At 42.0% G+C, this 14,855-nt stretch overlaps 1 protein-coding gene across 2 annotated transcripts in view; it reads left to right on the top strand.

Moving 5' to 3' along the window:
* Window positions 1-14,855, top strand: part of Lrrc28 (leucine rich repeat containing 28) — a 130,979-nt gene that overhangs the window by 83,818 nt on the left and 32,306 nt on the right. Inside the window, exon 6 of one of the 2 annotated variants that reach the window (XM_021168028.2) lies at window positions 331-537. The exons of the other annotated variant lie outside the window; for it this stretch is intronic. Within the exon in view, the coding sequence (XP_021023687.1) occupies window positions 331-537 (207 nt within the window). The remainder of the gene's footprint in view (window positions 1-330; window positions 538-14,855) is intronic. 2 annotated transcript variants of the gene reach the window in all.

The raw sequence follows: 14,855 nt of genomic DNA, 5'->3' as shown, positions 1-14,855 counted from the left end.
TGTCTCGAAAACTACGGTGGAGAGCTGTGGAGAAAGATGGATGATGTTTGGCTTCTGATCTCCATACATGCACTCATGGTTGAACACATCTGAGAACACAGATGTGTACACATGCAGCCCCTTTCTCCAAGTCTGGCAGGCTGAGAGAAACGTGCTTTAGCAAGGCTGAATGGTTTGCAGGCTAGCCCCAAGTTCTGGGCTTCAGAGCATCATCTCTGTGGAGATATATATAACTAATTGTATTTACTTGAATTGTAGCAGTATTGATTCTCTTTATTCTTTGGAGTTCAATCAGAATGCGATTTATATTACCTTTGGTTTTGGTTGTAGAGGTTGGCGATTTGAAGGAGCTGCAGACACTAGACATTTCTAGCAATCGCTTGCTAGCTTTACCCGAGAGGCTTCACCTGTGCCTTTCTCTGCAGTACCTCACTGTGGACCGCAATCGGCTATGCTGTGTGCCGCGCCATCTCTGCCAGCTGCCCAGCCTCAATGAGCTCTCCATGGCTGGAAACCGTCTTGCATCTTTGCCCATTGGTAAGTGTTATGGTTATATGATGACTAGACAAGCCAACACATACGAGACAACATTATTTCCTTAACTAGAACAGATTAGCGTCTTTCTGTTGATCCTGATGATTCCTCCGTAAAGCCATTTTTGACATGAGCAACAGCCATTATCGCCAGATGACAAAGGAAGTTATTTTAGTCAGGGATGATGTCATTGCTTGTGTTGCCAGGCAGGGTCTCCCTGTATGGCCACGCTGTTCTTGAACCTTCATCCTCCTGCCTTGGCCTCCCAAGTGCTACCATGCCTAGCTCAGGGATCCCATACTTACAAAATCAGTCAGTGCCTTCACAGAATGTACCAGCTATGAGAAATTACTCTATGAAGGGAATTAAAATGGTGTGACTGAAAGTCTGACAGAGAGCCTTGAGCATTACGAAGGGATGACTCCCAGGACAAGCACATCTGCTAAGTCCTGTTTCCTCTGCTCCTTTAGTCCTGTAGATTTAACCCAGGGTCACACATGCTAGGCAAGCTCTGCACCACTAACCATGTACCCCAAACCCCAAATCTGTCTCTAGATTAGAAGCCAATGTCTATATTGGCTTCTGCCATGGAAAGTTAGTTTTGAGATTTGTTATAAGTACTAATGTCAGAAAATCTGAATGTAAAACTGTGAAGACTTTAAAATTGACTAAATTGCCTGCTGAACCAGAAATGCCACCTTGGCGAATAAAACCTTATCCCCTGTAGATTTCTTAGTTGATTCATTTTGATGTGTTATATGTCGGACACATCGGTCTTTAATAATAAGGTACATTTATTTCACATAGAACTAAATTATTTTTTCAACTTCTAAGAAATGCAAGTGCCAGTTTTAAAAAATGAAGACACATAGGACCCTAAACTGTTACAGCTTCACTCATAAAAGCATCTTAATAGTAGTAATTTATCTCTGAGGACAATGAAGTCGCTTACCAGTCCCTGAAAGAAAATGTTTGCACATATAATTCATTTTATGTATTTTCAATTTAAAGTTTCTTCTTGAAATCTTTAAAATAACAGAAACTTGAAAATCAAATCATATAATAAAAACTGCTAAATTTAAGGAAATTAATTTCCCACAGATATATTCCACAATTATAAATTAACAAAGTAACATAAATCTACTTAAAAAAACAAGCTATACTTCTAAAAAAAACCTGAGCTTTTTGAGTGAGAATGTCAAATATGCATATTTAAAGAGTGAACATGTCTGCTGGACTGACAGGGAGAACTCAGAACAGTTGCAGGGGCCAGCACCTGGACAAGTTGTGCCACTTCACAGTGGGTGACCTGCAGTACTTGCTGATCATCACTGTCCATGTCTGAAGGTCAGAGGTGACAGTCTCTATCCTACGTAGTTCACGGGTGAGAGCTATAAGAAGTGCACAGGGATCGGTGACTCATGAGTCAGGAGATGCACCTGTCAGAGTGCACACCCGACTATGCTCCTCCTCCTCATGTGCAAGACACCACAGTAGGCGCCGGGACCTTGGACCACTTCCTAATGGCTTTCAACCATGTGACTGCCAGGATGGTGCAGTCATGGCTGAAAGGGGAGAAGGGAAAAGATTAAATTATTTAATTTGTGTGGCATAAAACTCAACTTGCAAAGAGTTCAGAGTAAAACTGCAAATTGTCTTATAAGCAACCCAGAACTTCGCATGAGCTAGTTAAATCTCATGGCTCTACAATTTTCTATTATTTTTATCATCACATATGTGTGTGTAGGAGTGTGTGTGTATGTGTGTAATGTGTGTTTCTTTTAGAAACTACATGGGTGAGAAGTATTTTCTGTATTAGTTTAACTGCAGCAGTAATAAGCCATCACTTACTGTACACTCTCCTTAGTCAAGTTATTTTGTTTAATTGCTGCACATATAGTCTCTAATTATTGTAAAATTATTACAAACCAGTTGACAAACTAATTTTACAGATGAGGAGATTTGTGGACAGAGTAGTTACGTAACCCGCCTAGAGTCGCAGTGAGTAATCTAACTAAAGCCAGACTCCATTTCTAAGCCTGATAGTCCTTCCACCTTGACATTCTCTCTTTATATTCCAGAATTGTTCAGTATAAGGGCACTCTGCACTGAAGGTGGCTGTCTCTAGTATCTGGTAGCACTCTGCCCTTTTTACCCCGTTTGGGCCACCCTCCAACACTTGGCGGAGTCTGTGGCCACAGGCTGAGTCTTGGTTTTGGTGCTGCTGTTACTTCCTCTGTCTCAACTCAGCTTTTCACACAGCTGTGCTTGCCTTCAGCCCTGCCCTGCAGCAGCTCCTTGGCCCTGGCTCCTGCTCCCCTGATCATTTGCTTACCTTTCCTGACTTTGTTTCAGTAGTGACAGCTGTGAAGCATCTTCTAAATGTACTTTGCCTGATGCTGGTGTTGCTCAGTTAGCTGAAACAGTAGGATTACTGTGAGTTTGAGGCCAGCCTAGACTACACAGGAAGCCCTAGGCCAGCTTGGACCACCATGTGAGACCTTGTCTTGAGGAGGAGGAGGGAGAAGAGGATGATGAAGAGGAGGGGCAGTAGGGGATTCTTTTAAGTATATACACTTGAAGTCTTCCTTTGGGCTTATCTAAACCATAGCTGTCTAATCTGAGAACTGCTTGAGGAAGGATCAGATGGACCATGGCAGCTGGTAATGCTTCCTTTTTTACAGAACTAAGGAGCCATCTAGAAATGTGGCAAATATGAGTGCTTGCTTATGGTCATTCAGACAGACTCTTAGAAAACATGAATACTTCTTAATGGTCAGACAGACAGATGGACAAACTCACACACAAAGTTTTTGAGCAACAGAAAGCTTTGTGTTTAGCCATGCTACTTAGACCTTGGCATAGGAACATAAGCCTTGTGGGATGTCTCTGTGATAGGAGGTGGAACCCATACTTTGGGGGGACCACTCACTAAATTCAGTCTCTTACCAAAGTCTAGCTGGAGGATCCCAGTTTTTTTTTTTTTTTTTACATTTTTTTTTTTTTATTTTTTTTTTTTTTTTTTTTTTTTTTTGGAGACAGGGTTCTCTGTGTAACAGTCTTGGCTTGGCTGTCCTGGAACTCACTTTGTAGACCAGGCTAATGTCAACCTCACAGAGATCCACCTGCCTCTGCCTCCTGAGTGCTAGGATTGAAAGTGTGCACCACCATGCCCAGCTCTGTTTTCATTTCATGTGCCTTGGTGGTTTGCCTGTCTGTCTTTCTGTCTGTGTGAAGGTGTCGGATCATCTGGAACTGTAGTTACAGACAGTTGTGAGCTGCCATGTGGGTGCTGAGAATTGAACACTTGTCCTCTAAAAGAGCAGCCAGTGCTCTTAACCACCGAGCCATCTCTCTGGTCTGCGGGAGCTCAGTTTTTATGGGTTTAAACAGCTGTCTGATAGTAGCTGCTTCAGACGGCAGCTACAGAAGCTGCCTGTAAGGATGGCTTAGCTGGCGTGTGATACTGTCGATCCCGTTAGGTGCCTTTGAATGTGTGGTGCTTTAGTCACTTGTAATACTGTCAAGCCATTAAGGTTCTTTGGCTGTTCTTCCTGAAATGAAAAGATGCGTCAGAAAGACGGATGCTGGTATTATTACCGTACAGTGACAGTTGAATGACAGATGAGCCTACAGACAGGCTTTGTTCACAGTGGTGACTATCAGCATAGGAGGAAAAAAAACCAATCGCTTGAACCTCATGCTATGAAACTTAGCAGAGGGCTCAAAACTTGGCATTTTTTGCTACTGAGTTGATACAGCTTGGTTGACTTACTCCTCACAGAATTGTGGCTTCACCTCTTACCTTCTGAGGGTTGAGGGGAGTACAGAGAAAAAGCTTTTCCCAGGTCTCCTGGTTTTCCTTGAGTTAGTAAACCTAATTATTTGGGAATGTTTACTACCTATTCCATGTTGAATAATGAATGCAAGGATTGTGAATTGCTAGGCCCAGGTTGGCTGTAGAAAAGCATGTTTTAGCTCCCTGACAGTGCTGTGTCACAAAATTCAGTGCCTGTAGCGTTTGTGGTTGACAAGAAAACAAAGGTGCATCTAGTTTAGCAGGCTAAATTTCTATTAAATGTTTAAGGTTAGATTTTTATTACATGTTTATTTAGAAAAGTATAAATGGGGGTCAACAAGATAGCTCAGCTACTAAAAGTGCTTGCCGTGCTGCCTGAGTACCTGAATTTGACCCCAAGAGCCCACATGGAAGGAAAGGACTGACTCCTGCAAATCATCATGTGACTTTGTATGTGCATGCCTTAAATAGTAATAAATAAATGTAAAAAGTAATTTTTAAAAAACAGTCAATTATTTGTTTGGAAAGATTTGTTTAAATTTTATGTGTAAGAGTGTTTTGCCTGAATGTACGTATGTACACCATGGGTGTGCCTGGTGCTCTCGGGGAACCGGAAAGGGAATTAGGTTCCCTGGACCTGGGGATAGAGGTGGTTGTGAGCTGCCATGTAGGTCCTGGGAACTGAACACAGGCCTTCTACGAGAACAGCAAGTGCTCTTAACTGCTGAGCCATTTCTCCTGCTCCCAGAGAGTAAATTCTTAAGAACATGTAGCATGTGACATTGAGGTTGACAAAAGAGCCTGGGAATAAATTAACGTGGAGTAAGTCCAGCAGATAGTAGGCATAGTAATGAGAAATGATTTGAGCTTCTAGACCAGCCTTGGAGTTGACCCTCAGTCTAGCAGTGACATGTTTTCTTGGGAAGGTGTGAGTGTTAAGGACCAGTGCTACAATGGAATGACAGATCCTGTACTGTCTCCTACCCTGCAGCATAGAGAATGCTTTAAACTGTCCACCTGCCACACAGTGGAGAACACTGAGTGCTTTGGAGCAGTTGTCCACTAGCTTTGTAAGAACTGGGTACTTTATTAGGAAAAAACCAAACATGGCAAGTTAGTGTTTGGAACCAGCTCCCAGGATTTTAAATGTGCACTGAAGTAAGTTCCTTCCCATTGCAAATTGAGGATGAAAACTACAAGTGTGGTACTTACATGTACTGTTTGTATTGCTTCTTACTTATTCCCACTTCCTCCATGTTTGCTGAGAAGGTCAGGAATTGCTGCTATTTACAGGGTTTGGTTTTTTTAATGTCCATTGTAAAACTAATCAGACTGTAAACCACTATTAGAGCTGTATTAAGCTATTAACTTCATTTTTAGGTTTTAGCTTACACATAAAAAGATTAAAATGTGTATTTATGAGATACCCTGGGATGCTTTGATGTATGTATCAGTTAATGGTTTCATGATTCCCAAACCTGGAGATGCCTGTCAACTCTGCTCTACTAAACTGTAGATGTAGTTGGAAGAACTGATACCATGAGGCCCTTGTAACTCCACTTAATGGGATTTAATTGCCAAATTTGTGGCTTGAATCAGTTTGAATGCCAGCAAATTTGTTCCCATACAGACAGACTCAGGAGTCAGAGTTAGACCTACATTTGACCTTAAAGTGTAATAACTTCCTTCTAAAGGGAAACCTAAACATGAGGCAAAAAATTATTCTGAAGGAATAATGTTAATGAAATGAAAACTGAAAAATAAAGTAATTACAAAGTAGAAATAATGGAAAAGAAAGCCTTGATAATAAAGTCCAAAAATTAGTTGTGGGAAGACATGAAAGGGAATTAATCTATTAATTACATCCATAAAGATCTTACTTGAAAAGTAATCCAAATTTCTTCAAGCAAATGGACGTTCAAGGCTAGAGATCTGGCTCAGGCTAAGTGCTTGATCTTGAGTTTAAGCCCCAGAACCTTGTGAAAGAGCTGAGTTGTGGCTCACACAGGTATAAGCCCAGCACTAGGGAGGAGACAGCCTGGCCTATTTTGCCAGCAGAGACCCTGTCTCAGAAAACAAGCTGGACAGCATCTGAGGAGTAATACCTGAGGTTGACCTCTGGCCTCCACATACATATTCATACGTGTGGAGGGGGGTGGGGGAAAGGGAGGGAAGGAAGAGAAGGAGAGAGAAAGGGAGGAGAGAGGGGAAGAAGGGGAAGAGAGAGAAATGAATAATGGATGTTCATTGTGCCCTTGTGTAAGTATTTGTGAGGAAAGTCATTTTCTTTCTGCTGTCGCATGATGGGGCTCTATTGGCCTCTCAGGTCTTTGCTCTACTTCAGATTTTCGTAGAGAATTAACAAGGATTATTTAATGTGGCTTCTACAAGCATGGGCCAGATGTTGACTTCCTGTGCTAGTGTGTAATAAGAAAGCATGCGGAGATTTGGACAAGTATGTGTTTTTTGCTAAGCTTGAGTAGGATTTGGTGGGGTGGGATGAGATTGAGATGGAAAGCACCAGTTAAAAACAAACAAATCCAGGTGGGGGCACACGCCTGTCATCCCAGCACTTGGGAGGCAGAGGTGGGGGAACTGGGAGTTCAAGGTCATCCTTAGTCACGTGATGAGACAGCATCCTGGACTACATAAAATCCTATCTCAAACAAGTAAACAAAGAGCCTGTCACCTAGTCATAGGAAGATACAGATGTGAAATTCTAGAAACTAAGTGCTGTGAGGGCTAAGCTTGGAGCCAGATACTCGCCAGCAAAACTTTTTGTTATTCTAGAACGGTGACAGGAATGTGCGGTGCTGGCAGCGTCTGGATGATGTCGTTAATTGACTTAAAAGCAAGAACCTGCAGTTTCCATCAGACACCGTTCTAAAGTTCTTACATTCAAAACACGCAGGCCTGAGTCCAGCCAAGCAACAGTGCAGGATACCTCGAAGCAGAGACCGTCTGCTCCTTGGCTCTTGGCAAGGCACTAGACAACATGTTGTTTTGAGTCCTCTAGTCCCTACCATGCTGGGCAGTCATTAGTACGTACTAATAAGGGCAGTAATTAGTACGTACTAATAATTCCTCCTAAGGGTCTTCCCACTTAAAGGAGATCTTCCCACCCTTGATATGTCTGCTTGAAATCTGTGCGGCAGAACTTACCTACTAGTTTCCTGGACTTTTAAAGGAAGCAAAGACGTGTTTGTTCATTGCTTATTTCCTTAGCATTGTCCCTTGCAGATCCAGCTCTGACATCACACTTGAATGCCGGGGGCATGTCCCTTCAATGTGCATGCCCTTTCTGGGCAGTACCATACCTGTTTTCTGTGTGAGCCCCCCCTTAAAGAGCTGTCCAGAGTGTGTGATGCTGAAGTGAGCACTTATATCCATAGTTCAGGCTCTGCAGTTTAGTAACTCTTGTGGACTTGGCCATAGGAAAGCTATTTAATCTAATCATCAACAATAGGGTAATAGTAGCTTGTTAGCATGATTGTAAGAGTTCTGTAAGACACATGTAAAATGCATGCCACCCTGTAAATTCTTCATAAATATCCAATTAGTCTGAGCTACTTTTGTTCTTACATTAGACTGTAAAAAAGAATAGAGAGTGGCTTGATTTTTGTGCCTCAAAACACCCTGCACGGTCTCTAGCCCTGGTTTCTGTGACTTGACCTGTGCAAGAGAACTAGAGATCCTGGAGTGTGACTATTCAAACTGTTCAAACCAATAGCAAGGAAGCCTTGACTCCAACAGTCACTTCGTTCTACAGAGTAGGGAGCATCTAATTAGTAACCCACTGTGAAAGTGTTTTGTTAAGTTCATCTCCATGTGTGCATGTGCACATGCGTGTGTGCATGCATGTACACAGGTGCATAATCCAAGGACAACATGCTGGAGTTGGTGCTCTTTTACCATGTTGGATCCTGGATTGAATCCCGATTATCAGGCTTGGGGACAACTGCTTTACCCATTGAGCCATCTTGCCTAGCCTGAAATGTTATTTTGTAAAAGTTGAGTACATCAGAATAACTATGGTTATGTAAACGATGTAATGGGGTCTGGTGCATGGATCTGTCTGTGCTCAAAGAAGTTAGCACCTAAAGGAAATTCATTGTTCTAGAAAAGTGGCTGAAGTGTCTTTGTTATTTAGGGAGTTATATAGGTGATTTGACTTAATTTTGAAAGTCATTTTGTAATGGTCTGTGAATTAGTCTGAATTTGTTGTGTGGGCCCCCTGTGTTTTCTTGTACTGGGCATCCAACTTACTGAACTGTGAGGGTTGGCTTGACATGGATAGAGCATTCTGAGCAGGCAGTTTTGATGTGCTCCTTTGATGCTTCAGTTTCTGTTAGCCCCATCTCTTTGTTTAAGAGGCTTTGTTATTCATCTTTTGATAAGTAAATAGACCTTATACTAGTCAGGACGTAATAAACACAGATCCTGTTCTGTTCTGCAATGTATCATTCTGTGCTTGCTCACACTGTGTGATTAAGAGAGCAATAGCCGGAACACATAGGAGCGTCTTGTTCCTACAGCCATGTGGACTGCATATGCCAGAGCCCTGGTGTTGATAAAAAGGAGAAGAACTGAGGTTTGTAGAGGACTCCCAGCCTTTGCTGATTTCTAAGCACCACACTTGGTCTGTGAGGCTGTAAAAGAAGGAACTACTTGAGGTGTGGTGCAATTCCTTTAAAAGTAACCCAACAAAGGGGAGAGAGGACCTGCAGAGAACATATCCAGAGGTTAGGCACAGCCCCCCAGTTGGGGGCCACCCATCTCCAAAATATTAAGTGGAGCAGCGACTGAAGGAAAGGCCATCCAGAGACTGTCCCACTCAGGGATCCATCCTATACGCAGAATCAAACCCAGTCACTATTGCTGATGCCAAGAAATGCTTGCTGACAGGAGCCTGATATAACTGTCTCCTGAAAGGCTCTGCCAGAGCCTGACCAATACAGAGGCAAATACTTGCAGCCAACCATCAGACTGGGCAAGGGAACCCAATGGAGGAGTTAGAGAAAACTGATGTTGCTGAAGGGGTTTGCAACCCCATAGTAGGACCAACAACATCAACCAACCAGATCCCTCAGAGCTCCCAGGGACTAAACCACCAACCACAGAGCACACATGGAAGGACCAGTGGCTCCAGCTACATATGTAGCAGAGGATGGCCTTGTCGGACATCAATGGGAGGAGAGGCCCTTGGTCCTATGAAGTCTTGATGCCCCAGTATAGGGGAATGCTAGAGTGGGAAGGCAGAAGTTGGGGGGGTAAGTGGGGAGCATCTTCATAGAAGCAGGGGAAGGGGCATGGGATAGGGGTTTGCAGAGGGGAAACATGGAAAGGGGATGACATTTGAAATGTAAATAAAGAAAACATCCAATTTTTAAACAAGTAACCTAAAGCTGGTGATGACGCATGTCTTAATCCGAGCTTTCAAGGAGCAGAAGGAAGCAACTTTCTGTGAGTTTCAGGCCAACCTGGGCTACAACACAGAAACCCTGTCTCCAGAAAACAAAGAAAATAGCCGCCTGAACAGTCACTGGTGGCTTTAAAACCTGGACAGGCAGACAAATAGCTCTGTGCTTTGTAAGTTTCACATACTGAGCCTTTTTTACAAGGCCCTTTTGTTGCTATTTGTTTGTGGATATGTGTTTGATTTTAGTTTTTTGAGACAGGGTCTCTTTGCATGGCCCTGGTTGTCCAAGAACTCACCATGTTGACCAGTCCGACCTTAAACTGAGAGATCAACCTGCTTCTGCTTCCTGGGTACAAGAAGGGTTTTTTTGTTTGTTTGTTTTTTGAATGTTCTTTTATGATCTTTATTTAGCATGTAGTATTGGTGAAATAATATAAGTAAATAATATTAATCAAAAGAAAATAAACCTTTATCGGCTAGTAGGTAAGTAGTCTCTTCTAAAGTCTATCATTTAGTGAAGATTTTCTGTATTACGTACGAAGAAACCAGGGGCCAAAGTGATGGTGCAATGACTTAGAGCACTTATGCTCTTGCAGAGGACCTGGGTCCAATTCTCAGCACCCGTGTGGTGGTTCATAGCCATCTGTAACTCATAAACTTCCAGGGAATCCAATGCCATCTTCTGATCTCCATAAGAACAGGCATGACATGGTACAAATGCATACATAAACTTCAAACACATAAATAATCTAAACAAATAACATATATGTAGTGTTATTTATTTACATTCATATATGTGTGCATGTATGTGTATGTATGTATTATGTATGTATATATATACACATATATATATATATACACACACACACACACATATATATATATATATATACACACATATATATATGAGAGAGAATGTAAGAACCAAACACAGGGGCTCATAACTGTAATTCTAGCAGTTGAGGGGCTGAAGCAGGAGAATTGTCATAAGTTGTCACCAGCCTGAGCTGCTTAGTGAATTTCAGGTTAGTCTGGGTAAGACAATATAAAAAAAGACTCAAAGCTTTTCCATGCAGCAGATTCTTGTATTTCAGGCTCATTTATTTAAACTGCTAGTCCTCTGGGCTTGGGAATTTTGGCAGCAGACTATATTCTGGCTGGCTAAGAGTGTGCTTTTCTGAGGCAGCCAGAGCCTAGCTCTCTCAGCTGGGACCTTGCCAAACAAGGAGCTTTCTCACCCTGACCAGCAGGCTGTGCTGTGTCAGCTAAAACAGCCGCCGGGCTCTTCTCAGGATCTACACTCCTTTTCTGATCTCTTTACACTCAGAAGAGCAAGATAAATGACCAGGATGTGCTGAGCACCCGTTACTGTGCGATCAAGCTTGGCACCATATACACCAGCTTCATGGAATCACAAATCCATGAGCTATTACCTTGTTATCCTTATACAGCAAAGGAAGAGACTCTGAATCAGGGAGTCAGGAACCAGTTACCCTGTGGGAAGCCAGGATGCAGTCGCAGTCCTGACTCCAGACACACTAAGAGCATGTCATTGCTTGCTCCCTCTCTTCCTCTCTTCCTCCCTCCCTTTCCTGCATTCCCTCCCTCCTCAGATTGTACTGCTTGGAAATATTACGTGGCATTAACATGTAATAGGCTTTAACACAGCTGATTCAGCTATAGCACAAGATAGTATATACTGCTAGGGCACATGTAATGAATTCGAAAGTGCTCTGGGAGTGCCAGCCAGATCCCCCTAGGATGAAATGTAGCCAAATAGTATTTCTGAGTCATTAACTAGTCATCTTTCCCCATAAAGCAAGGAGAGAAGGCGTGTAAGGAGAAGTAGCAAGTGTCAGTATGTATTTAACTTTGTGGTGTGATGTCTGCATGGCACCTCATCTAATTTGCACCGAGGCTTTTGTGGTATATTAGAGCAGAGAGGTGCTTCCTCTGTCGTGTCCCATTTTGTGTCCTTGGCTTGAAGGGATGAATCATCATCTCCAGAGGCCGTAGCCTCTAGCTCGTTCCTTGCAATTAAAGTATAGAAAAGGGTTGGTACCCTTGCTGCATGCCAAGGAAAGTTCTCTGTTAATTGGCCACACTTCCCAGTGTGTCACTTACTAATAATAATGAGAATAATACCTGTCATATACTAGAGAAGGCTCTGTTCCAAGAATCCTGCTTCACACATTTATAAACCTAGCCATTCTTCCCAAACTTAGGAGATAGTTTTAGTTCCCCCATTACACAGATGAGATCCTAAGGCCACGTATCTAGTAAGCAGAAGAACGAAGGTTCAAGCCCGAGCTGTCTGACTCTAATCTACTCTCCTTTCCTAATTGTTAGTTTGCTCTGTGCCTTACTGCGGCTCCAGTCCAAGCCAGGACCTCCTCCGCTTGGACTTCCTTGAGCTACTTGAGCTCAGAAAGGCACATATGAGACTAGAGACCATTTAGCATTTTGGTGTTGTATTGTTTTTGAGAGCTTGCTCATGTTGGCCTCGAACTCTTAGAAATCCACCTGCCTCTGCCTCCTAAGTGCTAGGATTAAACGCATGTAGTACTTGTGAGTAGCCCATTTATAATTTATGAATGAATTTTTTATTTTAAAAGTTTTCTATGTCTTAAACTCCATAAATTTCCGCTTGTGTTTAAAAGCCTTTGCCATAGAAATTGTGAGAAAACAGGTATTTTAGTGGATTTCTGAGGCCTTTTCTGTTGTTACTGGAATGTGGTATTGATCAGTTAATATTTTTCCTCACCTGTTTTGTAAGTGTAAATTTTTTTGGTTCACTAAGAGAGCAGTTTTCAGTTTTTTGGTACATACATATTTTATTCCTTTAAATCTATGCCACATATTAAATGTGATTCTTTTCCTATGCTCCTTACACCTGATACAGCTGGGGACCAGGCAGTGTTGTGCCCGTTCCCATAGAGCTTGCTGAGGTACAAACAGTCCTGAGCAATGGTGCGATGTCACAGCCACTGGGCTTTCTGCATTAGTGCTTCTCTCTCGTGTTGTGTTGTTTTCTGTGTTTGCAGCTTGATTTAGCAGCAGTTAGGAAGTCTGCGATCGGAGTACTTGGTGATAGTTTTCCTCTTGATAATCTTAGAGGTTATTATTATTCTTCATGTGCAGTGTTCTGAGGGCATGTGGCATGGTACACGTGTGGAGGTCAGAGAAAAACTAGCAGGAGTTGGTTCTCTCCTCCTATGTGGGTCCTGAGGGTGACACTGGGGTCATCTGACTTGGCAGCACCTTCACCTACTAAGCCATCTTAGAGACCTTTCTTTTTTCTTTCTGGTATAAAAGGTAAGCAAAAAATTTTCAGAAATGGAAAAATAAATTATTGGCTAAACATAAATGTTGAATGCTAAAGTATTTTATGCTAGACATAAGAAAGAATTCCAACTGGATTATGAATATAAATACAGAAAGGAGCGAGAAAGCAGGGAGGGGAGGAGAGAAAAGGGAACCCCAGTAATCCTGAGAGAGGCAGAGGAGGTGTGCAGAGGCAGGAGGAGGTTAATGCATGGTTAACTTGCATTAAAACCTTTTAATTGTCTGAGTTTTGGCATTTGTTTTACTGAAACATGGTCTTGCTAGCTGTTCAAGAAGGTCTTGAAGACACTGTGCAGTTTAGTCTTAATTTTCCTAACACGGGGAAGGGTGGGAAGTTGGTTTACAATTTTTTATAAATCAGAAAACACTTATCAACAAAGTCAAATGACAACTGACAAGCTAAAAGAAAATATTTGTAATATGTATCAGAGATGTGGAGGTTTCCCTATAAAAAGAAAAAGAAAAAGATAAATTTCAAGAGCCTGATAGAAAATGGGAAATGGAGGGTTTACAGAAATACACTTTTTAATTGTTTGCTTACACACAATTAGAAAATTACAATGTAAATAATCCTGAGATTCTGTTTCTTAGCCATAATTAGCAAAGATTTAGAAATATGATATGAATTGCTTCTTGTGGGTGAGAGGCTGCTCTCTCTCACAGTGCTGGTGGGACTTGAGACTGACATAATCTCTGAAGGAACACTGGCAGTGCCAGAGACTCTGAGCTCACAGACTCACTCCTCAGAGCTCATGCTGAAAACATGTCCAGCAACTGAGATGTGTGTCTGCGAGGGTCAGCATGCATGCACACTTCCCAGACCCCAAGGTCTCCGCATGATCTCTCAGCAGTAGTAATAGACACACCTGGCTCATAGATAGGTTTCTTCAAAAAAAAGGAAGTAGGATGCTTTGGAGAAGTGGAGAACTTAGGGCTTTGGCAGAGAAATTGTGAGCTGAGCCACAATGCCAGAAAGTCTTGAAATGATCAGAAAAGCATGAGGACTTGTTAAAAGAACTTAGAGCAAGCGCACAATCATTCCTAATTGCCAAGACGGAAGCATTTGTGCAACAGGACAAAATAATAGTAGTATTGGGTCTTTGTTCTTTACAGTAGAGAGGTCTATAATTTATACTAGTATAGAGTGCTTTTAAAGGATGACTCTTCTGTACATAGAAGTACCAGTTAGTAAGTAAAGCCAGAGAAAACCAGAATGATAGAAAAATCACCATTACATTCATAACTATGGGGTGTTTGCTAACAACATCTGTGGTAAAATTGTGGGCAGTGTTACAATTATTGGGCAAAATTTTGTGGAGACAGGATTTTTCTGTGTAACTCTGGTTATCCTGGAACTCACTCTATAGACCAGGCTGGTCTCAAACTTGGAGATCCACCTGCCTCTGCCTCCTAAGTGCTGGATTAAAGGCATGGACCACCAGCGGCTTGTATAAAATCAAGTTGTAAGGCATGGGGACAAAATATGTTTAAGCTGACCTGTCACCTTACTTTGTATAACATTTTCTATGGGCCAGAAGGGGCCCTATAGCAAGACAATTGAAGTTGTCTGTAAAATGTCAAGGAAGTTATATGTAAGAAGAAATTAAATATTCTACTACTGACAATTTCATCTTCCAGTTTAAAAGTCAAAGTTTGGGTTAACTTTTCTTTTTTTTTTAATATTTTTATTACATATTTTCCTCAATTACATTTCCAATGCTATCCCAAAAGTCCCCCATAGCGCCCCCCACTTCCCTA

This window comes from Mus caroli, chromosome 7, assembly GCF_900094665.2.
Source record: "Mus caroli chromosome 7, CAROLI_EIJ_v1.1, whole genome shotgun sequence".
Classification (NCBI taxonomy): Eukaryota; Metazoa; Chordata; class Mammalia; order Rodentia; family Muridae; genus Mus; species Mus caroli.
This window is presented reverse-complemented; position numbering and strand designations above follow the sequence as displayed.